At 42.6% G+C, this 20,235-nt stretch overlaps 1 protein-coding gene across 1 annotated transcript in view; it reads left to right on the top strand.

Moving 5' to 3' along the window:
* Atxn10 (ataxin 10) overlaps positions 1-18,210 on the top strand; it is a 144,243-nt gene extending 126,033 nt beyond the window's left edge. Inside the window, exons 11-12 of the mRNA XM_059247801.1 lie at positions 17,269-17,456; positions 17,914-18,210. Of these exons, the coding sequence (XP_059103784.1) occupies positions 17,269-17,456; positions 17,914-17,916 (191 nt within the window). The 3' untranslated portion in view covers positions 17,917-18,210. The remainder of the gene's footprint in view (positions 1-17,268; positions 17,457-17,913) is intronic.
* Positions 18,211-20,235: the final 2,025 nt, after the last annotated feature.

Raw genomic sequence — 20,235 nt, 5'->3', positions numbered from 1 at the left:
AACTGTGGTGGTCACATCAGACAAAATGTGCCCTAAAGGGATCACAAAAGACAATGAAGGGCATAAGACATAGTAATAAAAAATTTACCGTAGCAAGAAAAGACAAGAAGTAAATGTTCATTGGTAGGAGAGGTGGTGGCTGCACAGGTTAAGCCACTTGCCACCAAACCTGAAGACCACAGAGTTCATTCCCTGAATCTCATTTGTTATGTAGAGAGTACCAACTCCAACAAATTGTCCTCTGACCTCCACATACACCCCCATGCACACTAAAATAAATATTAAAAGTTGTTAATTAAAAGGATTACAAAGAATCTAAAATATATATATATACCAATATACCAAAAGCACATTAAAATATATGAATCAAAAACTGACAAGTATAAAGAAAACAGGATTTTTTTGTTGTTGTTTGTTTTGTTTTGTTTTTTCAGTTTTTTGAGACAGGGTTTCTCTGTGTAACAGTTCTAGCTGTCCTGGAACTCGCTCTGTAGATCAGGATGGCCTTGAACACAAAGAGATCCACCTGCCTCTGCCTCCTGAGTGCTGAGATTAAAGGTGTGCACCACTACCTCCCAGCTCAAAAGTTTTCTTAATGGTTATCTATTTCATTACCCAACTTTGAATAATAGGTAGAACAGTCTGTCAGAAAATGAGGAAGCCCAGAGAATTTAAACAGCATGTTACACCAACTACATCTACAGAATGTACAGAATGCAGTGGCATGCTTACTTTCCACAAATGCTTCCTGGAGCATTTTCCAGGATAGACCCTATCTCACACCACAGCTTAACTCTCAGAGATTTTAAAAGATAATTAACATGCACAGCTTTCATAACTGATGAAATTAGGTGACAACCAAAAGTTGGTTCTTTAAGTTGGGTAACCTGCATCTACATGGTTATGAAAAAGGAGAAAAGACTCAAATTACTAAAGTCAGAGATGAAATAGGGACAATACTCTGCTGAGTCTATAGAAATAAGAATTAGACAGGTGCTGTGATAATTGTATACCTACAATTTGATTAACCTGAGTGAATGATTTCTGGAGATTTGCAACTGTATCTAAATTGCTAAGGAATGGAGATGAGTACATTGTGTCTGGTCAGGAGATGGGAAACCCTGCCCTTGACGCCTTCCCTGGTGACTTCTACATTGACAGAACTAACACTGGCCATTCTCAAACTTTCCCAAAACATTGAAGAGGGAGTAATACTTCTTACTTCACTCCATGAGAGGAACATTACCTTATAAAGTAGTCCAGGGAGACACTACAAACCAATATCCCTTGTGAATACTGACCTTGAAATCTTCAAGAAAATACTAGCAAACTAAATTCAACTGCATATTAAAAGGATTATACACAAGAATCCAGCAAGATTTGTTCCTGGAATGCAGGGATGGCTACTAAATTGGTTGTATGGTAAACCACATTAACAGAACAAATGAAAAGATTTCATGGCTAATTCTATTGATGCAGAAAAGACATTTGACAGAATTCAGTGCCTTTCATGTTAACAACAGTCAGCAAACTAGAAGTGCACTGTAGCTGTCCCACTATAATAAAAGTTTTGTAAAAGTCCATGGCAGACATCACAGTAAGTGGCAGAAAACTGAGTACCTTTCCTCTAAGATGAAGAACAAAGCAAGGATGCTCCCTCACCCTTTAGTTTTGGCTTTTCAAGACAGGGTTTCTCTGCACAGCCCTGGCTGTCCTAGAACTCCCTGTGTAGACCAGGCTGCACTCGAACTCAGAGATCTGCCTGCCTCTGCTTCCTGAGTGCTGGGATTAAAGGCATGCACCACCACCACACCACCCTGCTTGTTTTCCCACTTCTTATTTGAAATAGTTGTGAGGGTTCTAGCCAATAGGCAGGAAAAAATGAAGGGCATCCAAGTTGGAAAGGAAGAAATGAAACTGTCTGTTCAGGTGATTAACTATACATACAGAAAACTCTAAAGTATTCTAGACAATATTATTATAACTAATAAATGAATTCTACACAAAAGTAAAATATAGAATCAGTGCATTAAAAACAATTGCATTTCTGTATGCTAATGAACCTTGTGAAAAAGAAAATGTCCCATTTATAGTCATATCATAAAATACTGAGAAATTGGTCTGGGTGATGGTGGCACACGCCTTTAATCCAAGCACTTGGGAGGCAGAGCCAGGCGGATCTCTGTGAGTTCGAGGCCAGCCTGGTCTACAAAGCAAGTTCCAGGAAAGGCACAAAGCTACATGGAGAAACCCTGTCTTGAAAAACAAAAAACAAACAAACAAACAAAATACTGAGAAATTAACTTAACCAAGCAGGTGAAAGACTTATACAATGAAAATTATGTTGAAAGAAAAGTAATTGATAAGGAAATGGAAATACACTCATGTTCATGAATTGAAGGTTAATATTTCTGTCAGTAATTCCCAAATATTGTATGTCTTTAAATTTAGTGCATCTTAATGGGAAGACCTGTTCTGAAATTCATAGGATCTTAGGGAGCGTCAAAAACCTCATGCTTCCTCATTCTATAACTTAATCTACATTTTAAAATTGTCAAACAGAGAGACATGTGAACTAGTACAATAGAATTCAGACCCAGAAATAAACCTTTGCATATGACAAGGATGCCAGGACTGTTCCATTGGGAATTTTCAGTCTATTTAACAAATAGTGCAGGTAAACTGGACACTCACAAATGACAGAAATGGGAAAGCTGAGCAGCTGGGGCAGGAGGATCACTTGAACCCAAGAGTTGGACTCCATCCTGGACAGCATCATGAGACCCACTGCCAAAAAAGGAGTTAAAGAGCATTAGGAGGGACCCTTTCTAACACCATACACAACAGTCTTACTAAAACTGTAAAACACAAGGAAGAAAGTGCCCTGTCTTTAGATTTGGGGATGGTTTCTTGACTTTGATAGCAAAGGCAAAGTTGACATACAAATTGGGCTGCATGAATTTTTTTTAAATTGAGCATTAGAAGACACCATCAACCATAAAAAGGTAACTATGGAATGGGAGAAAATACTTGCAACCAGAGAACATAAGCCAATTCCAAAATGGACAAAGGATTTGAAGGTATCTTTTTTTTTTTTTTTTTTTTTGACTGTGTAAGCACCAGGAAAAGATGTTCTATATCATGGGTCATTAGGTGAACACACAACAAAACCATAATGAGATACCTCTTCACACTCACTACAGTGGCTGTTAAAAATACAGGAAGTTAAGCAATTTGGCAAGGATGGGGAGAATTGGGACCTTGTGTACACTGTTAGTGGGAATAAGCATACAGCTACTGTCAAAAACATTTTGGAAATAGTGCTATTCCTCAGAAAGTTAAGAACAATCCAGCTATTCCACTTTTGGGTGTACTTCAGAACTGAAAGCAGGGCCTTGGAGATTTTTTCATACCCCATTCATAGCAGCATCATTTAGTAGCTAAAGCCTGCGTGCAGTCTAGGTGTCCATCTAGAGGATGGATAGGAAAGCAAAATATGTTCTCTGTATCAGGGAATATTAGCCTTTTTCTGAAAAAGCAACTACTGTCACATGCTATGACATCAATGAACCTCAAGTTACTCACAGAAAGACATGTTATCTCTGCCTCCTTGTACTTAGTGTAGTTGGAAGCATGGAGACAGAAAGTGGAAAAATGTTTGCTGGCAGCTGGGGAAAAGGGAGCATTACTGCCTAGTGGGTTTAGAGTTTCAGTTGTACAGCACCAAAGGTTATGGAGAGGGTGACAGAGATGACTCCGTGGGCAAAGTGACTGCTGCACAGCATGAAGACTTGGCCAGCCAACCTAGTCAAAATGACATGCTTCAGATTCAGCAAGAGATTCTGTCTCAAAATAAGATGGAGCCAGGTGGTGATGGTGCAACCTTTAATACCAGCATTCAGGAGATCTCTGTGAGTTCAAGGCCAGCGTGGTCTACAGAACGAGTTCCAGGACAGACAAGTTTACACAGAGAAATCCCTGTCTTCAAAAACAAACAAAACAAGATGGTAACTAGTGTACATCAGCATCACCCCCTGACCTCCACATGGTACACACACATACACCACACACACAGGATTGTAGAGATGGTTATAGCACAGTTGTATTTAATGCCCCTGAGCTGTGCACTGAGAACTGATAAAGATGGTGAGTCACATTTCCCTGTAGTGAGAATTGGAAGAACAGAATACAGTAGTCATTCCTTGTACTGAGTCCCTCCTCAGGGCCCACACAGAGTTGGTTCCTGATCTTTTGGGTCCAAAAGCCAAAACATCTGATTAACAATTCTTATCCATGACATTGTGATTTTATTTAATCTGCATGATTTTTTATTACCATAGATATTACTTTTATTTTATAAAATATTACCCTTATTTTATGAAAGAGAAAGTTGTAGCAAATGGTTTTGTGAGTGGCCAGGACTCTTAGGCATTTAATGGCATGAATGGCAGTCCACTTTATGTCCATGAGGCCCACACCATCACCTCATATAATACAAGAAAATCTGTGATCCTCATTGTATGAATGAAGGAACTTAAAGCCAAGAGGCATGGAAACATGCCCATTTGAAATGACTGCTACTACAAAGCCCTGTACGGGAGCTAAACCTGGGCCCCCCAACCTAGGCAAGGCATATGATATCTTCATACTTCCTAAATGAATGCTTTGGTCAAGGTTAAGTTCTGGAGAGAGATTCCAATGTGTAATTAACAGTTTGAGCTTTTGCGGGATCTTAATCCATGGCTCTAATTTTAGTATAAATAACAAGTCCTATTGTCTGTATAAGATGAGAAAACACATTCAAGTGTTAACTTTTCTAGAAGGGACTATAAGTGGTAGAATGCTTGCTTAGCATGCACCAAGACCCTAGTACTGCAAACAGGCAAACCTGACGATAACAACAAAAATAGTACATTTCTGTAATTAATTTCCCCCACAAAAGCAAGATATCTAGAAATACTTTAGAAATGTAGTGTCACCACTACCACTTACCTAACTTTGAAACAGTCTAAAGTATTTATTAGCTCCTGTTTTCATAAATTTCTGTTGGTAGGCTGACATTAGGAGGTTAAAGAGATGCAGTAGTGCTTCTCTCTGATAGGAAGTCGGGCTTAGAGTTCCCATGCAGAGAAGGAATCAGCTCTGCTCTCCAACCACCTCCTCCTAATTACATATTTACAGACACTTCTTTCTGATCCTAAGTCTTCCAGCCCACTCCGTTCTGACTGCTGACTTCCTGGAGGCTTTTGAGAGGGGAAGGGCCAGAAGCAGCATATCAGCATGGCCAGCCCCTTTTTTCCCCCCAGGGGACTAGTAACATCAGCCAGGACAGTGGGTCCAAGTGCCCAAACCCCCAGCATTTATAGGATGGGGCTTTCCTGGCTCGTCGATACCTGCTGTGTCTTGTCTTCTCTCAGATCCACCAGAAGCTCTTTGTTATTGGTGTTCTTCATTTAATCCTTCTTAGCACAGAACTGTTTTTGACCCTTGGCTACACTTTATTACTTCTGAAATGTCATTAGTGCTAGACCAACACTAATCTCCTGTAATTTAGATGGGATTACTTTCTCAACTTCACATTTTCATTTCATTTTGAGCATTAGTTTATTAGCTAGTCCTGAAAGTATTTTACAGAGATCATTGATCTGAATGCTGTCTGCAGGTTGGTGTAGTCCTGTGGGCTTTTTGGAGTGAAAGAAACCAGTTTCAAGTCTCAAACTTGATCATTCTTCCCTTCCTTGCACTCTGACATGAAACTCAGTGCCAGGAGGAAGGCCTGCCCTGCTTCTTCTGGGGATTCAGTCATCTCCACAGGCAGAGGAGTATGTTTGGAAGCTATATGGCCTTGAGACGGGAGCTGAGGGCTGGAGCCACATTGCCTGTGTCTATGCCCTGGCTTCACCACCTTTTATCGCAGGACACATGACAGGTTACTCAGCCGCTTGGTTTTCAGGATCTTGGTTTCCTCTTCAGTAGGTTGAGGATAATCATAGGGTTAGTAAGTGCTTAAAACAGCTACTGTCACATACTAGGTTGGACATGAGTCTGCTGCTATTGTTTTTATTACTACTTTTCCAATTTTATGCAAATACACTGACCATTCTCTTCTCAGTCTTGGCAAGTGGGAGACACTGAAGTGAATTCCTCTTTTTGTTATTATTAAGAAATTTTCTATTCATTTTACATACCAACCACAGATCCCCTCTCCTCCCTTCTCCCACCCCGCAGCCTTCTCCCCCAACCCACCCACCCCCATTCCCAGCTCCTCCAAGGCAAAGCCTCCCATGGGGAGTCAGCAGAACCTGGTACATTTAGTTGAGGCAGGTCCAAGTCCCTCCCCCTGCACCAAGGCTGTGCAAGGTGTCCCACCATAGACACTAGGCTTCAAAAAGCCCACTCATACGCCAGGGATGGATCCTGATCCATGCACCATGTGGATCTCTGCATCTGCTTTCATCGGTTACTGGATGAAGGCTTTATGATGACAGGGTATTCACCAATCTGATTACCAGAGTAGGCCAGTTCAGGCACCCTCTCCACTATTGCTAGTAGCCTAAGGTGGGGTCATCTTTGTGGATTCCTGGAACTTCCCTAGCACCCTGTTTCTCCCTATTCCCATGATGTCTCCATCTATCATGGTATCTCTTTCCTTGCTCTCCCACTCTGTCGATATTCCAGCTTGAACATACTGTTCTCTTATGTTCTCATCCCCCATCTCCTACCCTCCATTGGCCCCCCTCACTCCCAGTTTGCTCATGGAGATCTCATCTATTTCTCCTTCACAGGGTAATTCATACGTCCCCTCTTAGGGTTCTCCTTGTTATCTAGCTTCTCTGGAGCTGTGGGTTGTAGTCTGGTTATCCTTTGCTTTACATCTAGTATCCACTTATCCTTCTGACTCTGTGTTACCTCACTCAGGGATGATATTTTCTAGTTCCATCAATTTGCCTGCAAATTTCATGATGTCATTGTTTTTCTCTGCTGAGTAGTACTCCATTTGTGTTTATGTGCCACATTTTCTTTATTCATTCTTCAGTTGAGATGCATCTAGGTTGTTTCCAGGTTCTGGCTAATACGAATCATGATGAACATAGTTGAGCATGTGTCCTTGTGGTATGAGCATTCCTTGGATATATGCCCAAGAGTTGTATCATTGGGTCTTAAGGAAGATTGATCCCCAATTTTCTGAGAAACCACCATATTGATTTCCAAAGTGGCTGTACAAGTTTGCACTCCCACCAACAGTGGAGGAGTGTTCCCCTTGCTCTGTATCCTCTCCAACATAAGCTATTATCAGTGTTTTTGATCATAGCCATTCTGACAGGTGTAAGATGGTATCTCAGAGTCATTTTGATTTGCATTTCTCTGATGACTAAGGATGTTGAGCAGTTCCTTAAATGTCTTTCAGCCATTTGAGATTCTTCTGTTGCAAATTGTCTGCTTAGCTCTGTAGCCCATTTTTTAATTGGATTGTTTAGTATTTTGATATCTAGTTTCTTGAATTCTTTATATATTTTGGAGCTCAGCCCTCTGTCAGATGTGGGGTTGGTAAAGATCTTTTCCCTTTCTATAGTCTGTTGTTTTGTTTTATTTTTTTTCCAGGTACAAAAAAATGATAGGCTTTTATTCATCTTTATGACATAATACTCCATTACACATATACATCATTTTATTCTTTCATTTGTTGAACATGAACTATAGTTCTGTATTTTGACTCCTGTGACTACAGAAACATACCTGGACATAAAGGTACTTATTGTATTACAATGATAAAGTTCTTTGGGTACATAGTCAAGAAGGGCACAGCTAAATAAACTGATAGTTCTTCATTTAGTATTTTGAAGAACCTGTCTCTTGCACTCTGTACTGGCTATACTAGCCTGTATTCACACCAACTGTGCAGAAGAGTCCATTTTCTCTGTGCCCAAAATCTAATCTGACTGCATGAGATAAAAACCCAAACTTGCCCGGTGGTGGTGGGGCACGCCTTTAATCCCAGCACTCGGGAATCAGAGCCAGGTGGATCTCTGTGAGTTCGAGGCCAGCCTGGGCTACCAAGTGAGTTCCAGGAAAGGCACAAAGCTACACAGAGAAACGCTGTCTCGAAAAAAACCAAAACAAACAAACAAACAAAAAAACCCAAACTTTAATTTCTTATTATGTGAATGTTTGCCTACTTGTATGTATGTATGTGCAGCATGTACACACTCAGTATAGTTTTTATTTGAACTTTGCTAAGGATTAAAGATGTTGAACATTTTTCATGATCATTTTCATAAATGTATTGGCTGTTTGTGCTCTTGCTTTTAGATAATGCTATTGATTTGAATGGAGAATTTTCTTTTTAATTTTTTAATTAATTAATTAATTAATTAATTTTCTTGTTGACCATGTCCTTTGCCCTACAAAAGCTTCTCAGTTTCAGGAGGTCCCATTTATTAATTGTTGCTTTCAATGACTGTGCAACTGATGTTATATTTAGGAAGTGGTCTCCTGTGCCAATGCATTCAAGACTACTTCCTACTTTCTCTTCTATCAAGTTCAGTGTAACTGGATTTATGTTGAAGTCTTTGGTCCACTTGGATTTGAGTTTTGTGCACGGTGATAGATATGGATCTATTTGCAATCTTCTACATGTTGACATCCAGTTATGCCAGCACCATTTGTTGAAGATGCTTTCTTGTTTCCATGGTACAGTTTTGGCTTCTTTGTCAAAAATCAAGGGTGAATTCCTCTTTTAAAGCCTCTCTGAGAATGGGAGTGTACTCTGAATGGGTTCAGATGAAGGAACTTTTCTGATGTCTCTTCTATTCCAGAGTTCTGTGCATTTTATCAACATCTCTTCACTCAGCAGGTGGGGCCTTGCTGTGCCCTGAGTTCCTCTTTCAGGCAATAAAGTTCATCCATGGCACTGTTAGTGGGGACCTGGGTATGACTGGAGTCCTGGGCATTGTTTTCTTTAGAAGCCTAATATTCTCCCCAGCTGTCCCCACAACAAGAATGAAGGTGGCTGTGCTTGTGTTGTGCATCTATATGTGGTCCTCAACATCTCACAGCCCAAATCTGACACAGGAACTGAGCAGGCCGTCTCTGGTTAAATAGTTAGATCACTTAAGCTCTATACCAAAGGCCACAGCTCAGATAATGAGGAGCCTGGCAGGTGAACAACACATACTCTGCAAGAGTCAGGGAGCACAGGAAGGAAAGCATTCCCAGAGTGCTGTAGAATCCTGCTCCTATGCCCTGTGTTCAGTGCACGTGCTGGACACTTTTTAGCATGCCGCATGCAGCAGCCCTGTTAGTCTCAGAAGTGACGTCAGAGTGCTGCCCCAAATACAAATGGAACCACTTGTGGCCCCAGAGCTCTTTGGTGTGGTCTGGGTTAGAAGTGGTATTGGTTGTTTCTGATCCTGAAACCTGTAGTGTGATAGGGATGCCAGACTGTGCCTGCTTTATACCACGCTCTGCTTTGAAGTGGGTAGTAAAAAGGATTCCAGAGTATGTAATGTACAAAATTAGTTTCAGTGCTCTAAGATCCTTTACCACCAAAACCCTGTGAAGACAAGGTACCTGCGAGCACAGCCTTTGCTCGCCACAGAAGCATTTGGAGTGGGCAGTGCTGGTGATGACTGTCTGGCAGGGAGAATGTCGTCTTCCATGACTTCACTGCCAGCTGGATGGGCCCACAGTATGTTTTCTTTCTCATCTTGGGTGCTGGATGGTGTGCATCTGGGATTGGAGGAGAGAGCATAGAATTCACCAGGGTCCAGACAGAGGGCGGTATGTGGCATGGTTCCCCACCCTGCCCACAGATGCTATCAGGAAGTGGGAGCTTTCAAAAGGTGGAGAGATATGTGGGCTTCAAGGAGGAGGCCCTTGAAACAGTGTCTCACCTCATCTTTAAAGGTCACTCTAGGAAAAGTAAGTTGTATGCTGTAAAGACAGTGGATGTGAACTTGGCACAGAGGAGCAAGTCTCCAGTGACAGCTGTTCAGGCAGTTCTGCACTGTCTCTGAAATTTCTGTCTGTCTCCCTTGTGGCTGGAGAGGACAGGAAAGCACTTGGTCTGTAAAGCAGTGATTCGGAGATGACTTTCCCCCTGTATAGGCAGAAACTACTTGCTATTTGTAGCATGCATTAAGAACACATAGTCCATATTCTTCATATTATGACCTATAATTCACTAATGTGGCAGATTTTTCTTTCCCACCCTCTTCTATTTGTTTTTCCTTTTTACTGCTTTCAGTGTTGGCAGTTAGCCATTAATTAGTAAGTTGGCAGGTATGCACACATGACTTGAGCTGTGATTTGTTAGATGCTGTTAAGACAACAGGCTGCAAACCGTGAAACAGCACATGCAGCGCTCACTGAAACACTCAGAGCACAGATGTTCCCTTGTATTAAAATACAAAACGCAGAAGAAAATTAGATACTAGATAGTCCAACAATTTAGGGCAGTAGGAGGAGCCAGTGTGGGTGGTTTGTGGTGGTTACTGCATACACTGGTTCCAGCACCATGCAAGGAATTTAGGAGGATCTACCCCCACTAAGCTTTCCTCTTTAGTTTCTGAATGAGAATAGTGTGTAGTGAATGAGTGTTGATAACCAAAGATAATGATAAAAGTTAGCAGTGATGTAGAATGAACTTCATTATGAAAGCAACAGAAATATCTCTGGATGTCTAGAAATGGTTGGCCTCTGCAGAGAAACCTATGGCTTTGTGGAAGAATGGACACCTTTCCCCACCTCCGTCCTGTCTGCCCACTGCTCTCCATGAGCCTCCTTCCAGCCTCTGTTGTGACCATGAGTCTACGGATGCTTCCCCTTCCTCTCCATGAGTTAGTCCGCCTCTGAGGGGAGGGTTGATGGAGGCCGCCCAGCTCCTACCAAGAGGGCTGGGGTTGCTGAGCACACTTTATTCCTGGTCCATACCTCCATGGTTTTCCTTCTCTGTATGAGGAAATCAGCACACTTGGGTTTTAGTAATATAAAGAATCTCCAGAAGTTTTATAACGGACTGCTTGCTATGCTCCTCCACCTCAGTTTTGCATAGTTTGAAAAGGTTGTTGTTTAGTGTGCTGCAGGTACTTATCATTCACTCTGATCCTCAGATAACCTTCCATGATGTGGTTTGTAAAGGCCCTTGAAGGAGACTTGTCTGTCACTGACTCTGCTCTTACAGTGCAGTTTTGTTGGAGGATCTCCATGCCTGCTCTCTGTCTGCCCTCTAGCAGTAGCTCCTCGGAAGTTGTATGCATGTAAATCCCATTCCTTCACTGGCTCACTGTCTAAAGTAACTTTTCAACATACTATGTAGGTAAAGATTATTATATGGCATGCATATACAAATGTTATGTCAAGTACACGTATATCCTAAAATTCAAGTAAAAGCCTTTGATATTTAAATTGTTATCAATGAAGTGTAGGTTTCCCAAACCTATACTTTTAATAGTTCCTTGCTTGTTGGTTCCTTACATATCCAAGGCCATAGGTCAACATCTGAGGGGCAGAATGTTAAACACCATGCTTCTCTGGCCTACTGTCTTTACAACTACTTACTCTCAGAGCAACCACAGGTCACTCACCTGTGATTGTTTCTGACCAACTAGAGGTTAGTTGAATTTGTAGACACGGAAATCAATCCCCTAACATATATGAGAACTGTATGAACTACATCAAACCGTTCACTGTTTCTTGCCAGTTATTTGCCAGCCCTGTTCTCAGCAGGCTCCTAGTCAGGCTTTGGGCCTTGACAGCAGTCATCCTTAGACTTGAAGTCTGTTGGGTTTGATTCCTAGAAACAGCCTGCCTATAACTAGATGAAGTCTGTCTTAACAGGTAACATTTTAACCAGGTGATTATACTTTAAAGCAGACATGTCTGCTGGTTGGTACTAAGGTGCTTTGCAATTTTCTGTCCACTAATACCGAGTCACCTAGCCTGTTCACAGCTTCAGGCTTAGCATGGACCCATGGAGTGCTGAACTGGCACAGGTGCCCTCAGCCCCTCCTCCCCTTCCTGGTGCAGCAGCAGCAGCATGGTGCTAACTGCCACTGTGGTCTCTGTGGCCTAGGTCACACCACCAGTGTGTTCAGAAAAGCTGCAGCACTGATTGCGGGCCCTTTCAAGGCAGTTTTGCGACAAACAGGCTCATGCCTTCTATTTGTAGTAGCTATGGAAACGGTAAAAGCGCTCTCTCCAGAGCTAAGCATACAATAAAGGACTTGAAGTTTTGGTAGGATTAGAGACTTTAGAAGATGTTGAATTTTCTCCCCCACTCTTTCTTGTTCCCTGTCCCTTTACAGAGGGAACAAGAGGGCAATGTGAATATTAACTGGGACTTGTTTTAATCTCCCTTGTGACACTTAAGACTGTCTAGGTCTGAACTGACTACTCAGGCTCCAGTCTTTCACAGCACACTAACAAGGAGCCCATACATATTCATGACCCAGGGCTACGGATCAGACGGCTCTTAGATTGTGTTTTGCAGTGTTTCTCTTTTCAGTTCCAATCTTCTGAAAAAAGTGCTTTCTTCCTGTCATCTCTGAGTACTGAGTTATGGTCAGTTCGGAATAAGAAGTTCAGGTGCTGTGGCACAGTAGGGTGACTAGTTAACAGCAGTGCACTTTAAATGTCAAAAAGTTGGGAGAAAGGATGTTTAGTGTTTTCACTATAAAGGAATAGTAATGTTGGTGCTAACACATTGCTTAGTGAGTAAAGGTGCTCGCAAGCCTGGCAGCCTGAGTTTGAGCCCAGAACCCACATTGAAGGGAGAGAACTAACTCCACAGAGCGTAGACCCACGGAATACCCATCCAGCACCGGTGTTCTCCTCCTCCTCCTCCTCCTCCTCCTCCTCCTCCTCCTTCTCCTCCTCCTCCTCCTCCTCCTCCTCCTCCTCACTTCCTGGTGCAGCAGCAGCAGCATGATGCTAACTGCCACTGTGGTCTCTGTGGCTGAGGTCACAGCACCAGAGTGTTCTGCAGAAAAGCTCCAGTGCTGACCTCCATACATGCACCATGGCACACATGCTCCCCAACACACAGACACGCATCATGCATACACCCAAATAAAACAGGGGGAAAGAGGGCCAGCAAGATGGCTCAATGAGGGTAAAGGTCCTTGCTCTGCAAGCCTGTGAACCTGAGTTCACGCCCCAGAACCCATGTAAAGATGTATGGAGAGAACTGACTCCACAGAGTTGTCCTCTGACCTCTACAGACATGGCGTGCACACCTCTATGCATCATTCATGAATACACACACTAATGATAGATAAACGATAATAAAATTGTTGGATGAGATAGGTGTGAACTTTGCAGTGTATGCACATATATGTGTTGAAATGTCATATGGAGCCCAGAAATATGAACAATCTCATATCTTTGATATGCGAGTTTAAAAATTAAGTTAAAAAGAAAAATTAGAGCCTGAACACCTAGTAAAAACAAACTTTAGAAATTTATGTGTAATACAAAACCCTGGACAGTAGTGCCTAGATGTTTTCATTTGAATAGAAACAGTGTTTGTTCTATTGATGGACAGCACCCGTCAGCTGCTGGTGGTCACTTAGAGGGAGGGGTGCTTTCTTCTTGTCTACCTAAGAACTTGTACAGGACTCGGAGCTTTATGGAATCCTAGGAAAGCTGATTGATACCACTGAGAACATGAAAAAGGTGTTAAATACACAGTTAAGTGACAAGTGCTGGTGTTGGCAATTCGTATTTATTTCTGATTTCCCAGGTGCTGAGGTGTTAGTTCCAGTATGTTCTTGTGACTATAGTTCTCACAAACTCTTCCACGGCCTTCACTTCCACATCTTGGCATTTTGACTACCAATTTTGGGAAAGATAAGAATGCCTTTGCTGCTTGGCTTTCAAGACTTCTTCTCTTAGGTTGTTGTTTTGTCCTGGAGAGGTATGCCTGGAGGCCCAGCTTCAGCCTTTCATCTGCTAGAGAGCTCTCATCACGCTCATTCTTCCATATAGTTGCCTTTTCCTCTTACAGGCAGTAGGCATCACACCAGGTTGGTTTTGTTTTGTTTTGTTTTTTTGTACGTCATTTAGCTTCCAAACACTTAGGGGTGAGTTGCTGATAAATTGCCATGCTTACAGTGTTCCTGGCCCTGCCCTGAGATGACTGTGTTTGAAATCCACTGTCCATGGAATTGTGCTGGTGTTTGGTTGTCTTGGCCCTCTTGTTTACACAGTCCAGCATCCTCATCCTTAACCTGCTTGCGTTTGTGTTGGGTTTGCTGTCCTGCAATCTTAGACTTCCCCAAAGCCATGATTCAGGAAACTGCTGGGATGTGAGAGCAGAACATTGCTGGTGTGGGTGTCGCTTCAACTCCTTCATGGCTGTACGTGTGTGACACTAGAGAGGATGCCCTTCCTTACACACTCAGCTAGTATCTGTCTACACTGCGCTAGGACAAAGGACAAACACAGATGAATAAGACACCAATCATGTTTGCGAAGCTCACAGTTATTAGGGTGGACAAGAATATACACAAGTAGTGGGAACTTGCATAATTTCAACAAATGAGTGTTGATGTGGGCACTAGGGGCCAGACTGGGTGCTAGAGACATAAAAGTGAATTAGTACCTGTCCTTGAGGTGCTCATAGCGAAATACAGTGCAGTGTGAGGGGGAGTGTGACTAAGAGTAGGTTCCTCTAAGAGCCTTAGTTGACACTAGTGTTGGGGTAGTGAGGTCCCTGGAAGGCTCCCAACAGCACCTGGGACTCAGCTGAGAATGGCTGCTGAAAAAAAAAGTAGGGAGGGGAGTGGGGGAGTGCAATCAGGCAAGGACATAGGCCTAAGAAGACAGGTAGTATGATGTGGCTGAGGTCTAAGAGGCTAGAGGTCCCCAGTAAGAGAAGGGCAGGGCCATTGGCTCTCCCCAAAGTGGAGCTGACTTGATAACTTGAAGTTTGGGTCGTGTTGTCTTCCTCCAGAGAATCTGTGTTTGCAACTGGTAGTGACAGTGTGTCACCACTGAACCACCCAGCCCTTTGATTGAAGGAGCTATTAGAAAAATCTTGGCAACCTCAAATTTGTTCAAGTTTGTTTATCTTTAAGTTAATAGCCAGGAAGTTCCAGAAAGGAGAGAATGTTTGGCCTCTGCCATTTACAGCTGGAGAGCTGTATCTGTGAACCAGCCCCACCTCCAGTCTTACACGGCGTCGTTTTGAGTGTATGCTTCAAATGTTTGCGCCTTTCATCACTTCTCGTCATGATTGCTGCTTCGTCTTTTCTATAAAAAGTGAAAGGATGAGTTTGTATAGTGATCGTGTCACCTTAGGTGTAGAAAATAAATTGTTTAGAAATTACTTCTTGTGTTGAAAGTGTTTGGCACCCACAAATGCTATTTTATTTTCTATGATGGCACAAGGTGGAGACCCAATGACCGTGGAAAGGGGAGAACTGCAAATTCAGGTTTTATTTCAGTATTTGTGTGGATTTGGTTTTTAGAAAAGAAGCAGAGTCTTATAAAGGAGCTGGGGGCCTTGTCATGATGGATGGCAGACAGATTGCCAAGTGAAAACAGTCTCTAGCAAGGGGTGATAAGTACAGACTCAGCATCTGCCGGCGAGTGCAGCTTCTGTTCTGTACCTTTGGAAACACTCAGCCATTGATACCCTCAAGTGGTTTCAGTGATAAACCTTCAAATACCAACAGATCGTTCGTTCATTTATTCAAGGCTGCTAAGTAGGACTTTTCTCTGTGCTAGGCTCTGTTCAGGCCCCATAGTCCCACAGACATGAATGAGGCCAGCCAGAGGAAGAGTCATGATCAGGAAGAGAGCTGACCTGAGACAGTGTAGAAAGGCTGGACTGGATTATGAATCAGGGTTGGGTTATAAAGACTAGGATGGCACAACCATTTAAAACCCCATAAATACCCCTTGATCATATAGTACCCCTACTTTTAATGCTTTGATTCTTAGTTAATAGATTCACATTTTAATCTCATTTGAGGTTATTAAACTAGAGAGAAACCGTTTCTTTCTTTCTTTTCTTTTTTTTTTTTTAATTCTATAAGAAGAGCCCCCACCTTTATTACTGTTGACAGCCTCTCTTGGGTTTCACTTCTGATTAGTAGGCTAGAAATGTCTCAGAACCAGTCTGAGAGAAGCCTAGGGCAGGATCAGAAGCTTGGCCTGATGCCTTTTGGAGCCTCATGCACCCCGTCTGCCTTTGGAACTGCCTGAGTGTGTATCTAATGGCTATCAGGAAAAGGATCCTTCCTTTTTTGTGTATGCTGGAGACCGAAACCATGACCCAGTGAATGCTGTTGTGTAAGCACACTGGACCACAGTGCTGCATCCCCAGCCCTCTGGATTTGATGATTTTGATACTCTATTGGTCATGAGCAGATAGGCCTATTTCTTTGGGAATATTGTTATTTTAGCCTAGGTTCCTGTGGTTCCCTCTGGACCAGAGTGAAGCCCTAAACAAAAAGCCTACCCTTGGTAGTCTCTGCCTTACAGGGTGCTGTAGAGTAGCAGCTTTCAGTTTTCCTGCCACCATAGTCATCATGAATAATGCAGTGATGTGACCCCAAGCTTCTATCGTCTTCATTCTGATGTGGGGACACCAAGCAGGGCATTTCATTTGAGGGCCTGGGCATGGGGAGGCAGTGAGGGTCGTGTACTTTCAGAGCATGAGTGTTTCACACTGAACCTAGCAAATCCTTCACAGCTGAGGCTTTGTCTCTGAAATACTGAATGAGAGAAATTCCATGGTGACGCCTAGGAAACCATTCTTACTGATAACTGCACTTGAAACAGAGCTAGTTTCCTGTCGTATTTTTTTCCCAGCGCCTCTGACTTGTCTGCAGAGCTCCTCTTGTCCTTCCCTAGTGAATTGACATAATGCCCAGGAGTGTGCATATGTGTACTGCTGTGTTCATAAACCTCAGCAGTAGCTGCTCTGGGTCCCCCCAACCCCCCCACCCCCCGCACTCCCCCCGCACCTCTGTGCGTGTGTGTGTGTGCGCGCGCGCGCGCGCGCTCATAATCTTGTTCATCAGACACTCAGTGAGCTGTTCTCTGGGACTAGTTGCTGAATCACATGCTGGACACACAAGCACGTGTGCACCTTTACAGCCTTTTAAATGGTTTCCTCTTTGAGTGCATTATTTATATTCTTTCTAACCCTCTAGAAAAATCTCATCAGTATTCTTGTACTCCTCCACTGTTTACCTCTGACAGTCATGTGAGTTACAGAAATGGGAAGTATGCTATTAAATTCCTTCACTCTGACTCCAGTTATGATGCAGTGGGTGGTGTATGCTGTGCGAAATCTCACTGAAGACAACAGCCAAAATCAAGATTTCATTGCAAAAATGGAGGAGCAGGGGTTGGCAGATGCATCCCTGCTGAAGAAAATGGGTTTTGAAGTTGAAAAGAGTGGGGAGAAGCTGATTCTGAAGCCTAATAACGACATCCCCCCACCTGTAAGTACTCTTGTGTAAATTGTCCTCCAGTCTCCCCCTGGAGCTGGCCCTGCATCCTTGTGACCTTGGAAGTGAGATTGTTACAGGGAACAGAGAAGACAGGGAGAAATTGTTATCTGGCATGATTACCAGCCAGCACTAAATAGTGCTTCAAAGAACTTTTTGGTCAGGCTTTGTGATACCATTTGCTTAAAATTAGAACTCACGCAGATCATGACATACAAAAACATACTGAAACATATACATGGTATAAACAAGTTCCTGGCCAGAACTAGGCCTTCTTTTAAGGTAGCAGCATTCACTGCCGTTTTTCATGTGCTATTGCAAGTATCCATTAAGGATCTTCCTGGTTCTCTGTGACCGTGACGTAAGCAAAGCTCTGCATTTTCCCTTTGATGGTTCTTGTATATAGATGTACTGTAGCTATGACCCTGTTTCTTGTTTTGTTTTTACTTAGTGAATGACCTCTCCATCGGAACATGTTCAGATTCCGTCTCGTGGATCTCTCATCTCTGCAGTATATGAAATCCCAAGTATTGGAAATGTAGAGCACAGATGCGGGACCTCTCAGTCCTTTAGAGTTCAATGTGTGTAAGCTACAAGTGGAAGTTTTCTTTATTTCTTTGCAGTAAGTGTAAACTGTCTGCCTCACCTTTGTCCCCCTGGGTAGAACGTGCTTTCAAGTCCTATACCTTGTGCTTACCGTTGTAGTGGATAATAAACATTTTTGAGGGCATAGCCCCTACTTGGCAAAGACTGGGACCCTTGATTGGATTCTGTCCATCCTTTCAGATGGCAAGTATGCTTCATTCCTTTGATTTTCTGCTGCTCATTGGATTTCTGAGCTCTGGTGGGCTCTTGAAGTAAGTTTCTCACTGTGATTAATTCTACCAATCTCTTTTCTCCCCTTCTGCCTTTCCAAAACATTGACATGACTCATTTCCAGCTAATTAATTTGAGAACTCTCCTTCTTCATTCCATGCACTGTGTTGTCACTGAGCCCTGTCCTTTGGAAGTTGGAAAGGAGTAAGAATGGGTGAAAGAGCATGTGACACTTAACTATTTGCATCCCAGACTGACTTAGAGGTACGGAGTCCATAATAAAGCAGATACTTACATCTTGCCTTATTCATGCCTCTCTGACACAGAAAGGAACACTTGTTTTCTGTTTGGTGTGCATTGCTACTGTGTGAAAGGGACGTCCATAGCATCGTCTGCTTAAAAGCGTGGCTGTCAAAAAGACCACTCCATTTTAGCTTTGTTGCCATAAGTACAAATGTAATTTGGAAGAGCAAGAATATATTGGTATCTAGCTAGCTTTTGTTATATTTTTATACCAGGTCGAACTGGATTATGGAGGCACTAGACTCTGTGTAGCTACCCGACTCACTAATAAAATCACAATGAGCTGGTGGTTCATGTTGTGGGTACTTAGCATTAGTTTTCTGAACAAGCATGTTCAAAACTAAAATATCCAGAGACATCACATAGTTCATATTTATACTTCTGAAATAAAACCAGTAAAGACCCAACCAAAAGCTTCACAAAAATACTGTTCCCAAATGGAGTCCTTGTGAGTTTCTTCATGGCCATGCTTACCTCGCTTTGTAAGAACAGCTTGAGCTATTAAACAGCAGTTCCCATACATAGTTCACTGTCTGGTGCGAGCTGTGGAACTGAAGAAATACCAGATTCTAGGCCTATGGCAGTTTAAGATGCATTCGTGATGTTCAGCCATTGCAAAATGTAAAATACACAAAGAAACCATTCCCTTCTGGGACATCAAGAGTTAAAATCCTCTCTCTATAGAGATCTGGCCAAAGGAAAAACAGTGGGGGTCCCTTTCTCCTTTTAACAAGTTTACAATGGACATTCTTTTTTCCTCTCAATGGGTGTGTACACACCAGTGGAGTCACACAAACATGTTGGTATGCACCATATAATAACAAACACAAATAAATAAAAGGAGCCTTGTGAGAATGCAGAAATGGGGTATGGATGTGTGCTCTAAATAGGAAGTGTGGGTCTTGCAGAGTGAAAACATGCTGATGACTGCATTGTGGCTCCTTTTGATTCCCTGGAGATGAAGGATTGAACACAACAGCTTCCCTGTGCTCTACCAGTGGGCTTGGAGCTTCCCAGAACCTTGTTCTACACGCTGTAGAGGATTAATTTGCCACCTCAATCAGCCCTTTGTGGGGGTGGGAAACAGGGCAGCCCCGTGACATTTGTAAAGATATGGAATAGTCACAGTGAGTTTTGTGACCGTATTGTTTTCAAAAGCAAATTGACAAAGCTTTTGGCCTACTTCATTTTCACAGATAGAAAAGACAGGATTCTTGGCTTGGTAGTAAAGCTAAGTGTTTGCAGAGTGGTTCTTTTGTCATACCTAACAATAGGGAGGACTTTAAAACTAACTGTGTTTTTAGAAATTGTGGAAAAGCAAATGTCAAGGTGCATATCTTGCTTGGTAACTCAGAATCCAGCCATGGCACTTTGGGAACCACTAGAACACACTCTTGCGAAAGGAGATGCAGAAAATGATTAGGTGCAAGGGGGCCTGCTAGTTGGCAAGCTTCCAATCAGATGTCGACCTGTGTGGGTCTTAAATCTGTTCTCCTTTGGAGTGGTTTATAACAACACCTGACATTTAAAGGGTGCATTATTTATTTATTTGTTTGTTTGTTTGTTTGTTTTGCTACCTTTTGATCTCCATCCTAGAATGGAAAAACTGAAAGATGCCAGCCAGGCATTTTTACAGCAGGAAGATTTGTTTAAA

This window comes from Peromyscus eremicus, chromosome 20, assembly GCF_949786415.1.
Source record: "Peromyscus eremicus chromosome 20, PerEre_H2_v1, whole genome shotgun sequence".
Lineage (NCBI taxonomy): Eukaryota > Metazoa > Chordata > Mammalia > Rodentia > Cricetidae > Peromyscus > Peromyscus eremicus.
This window is presented reverse-complemented; position numbering and strand designations above follow the sequence as displayed.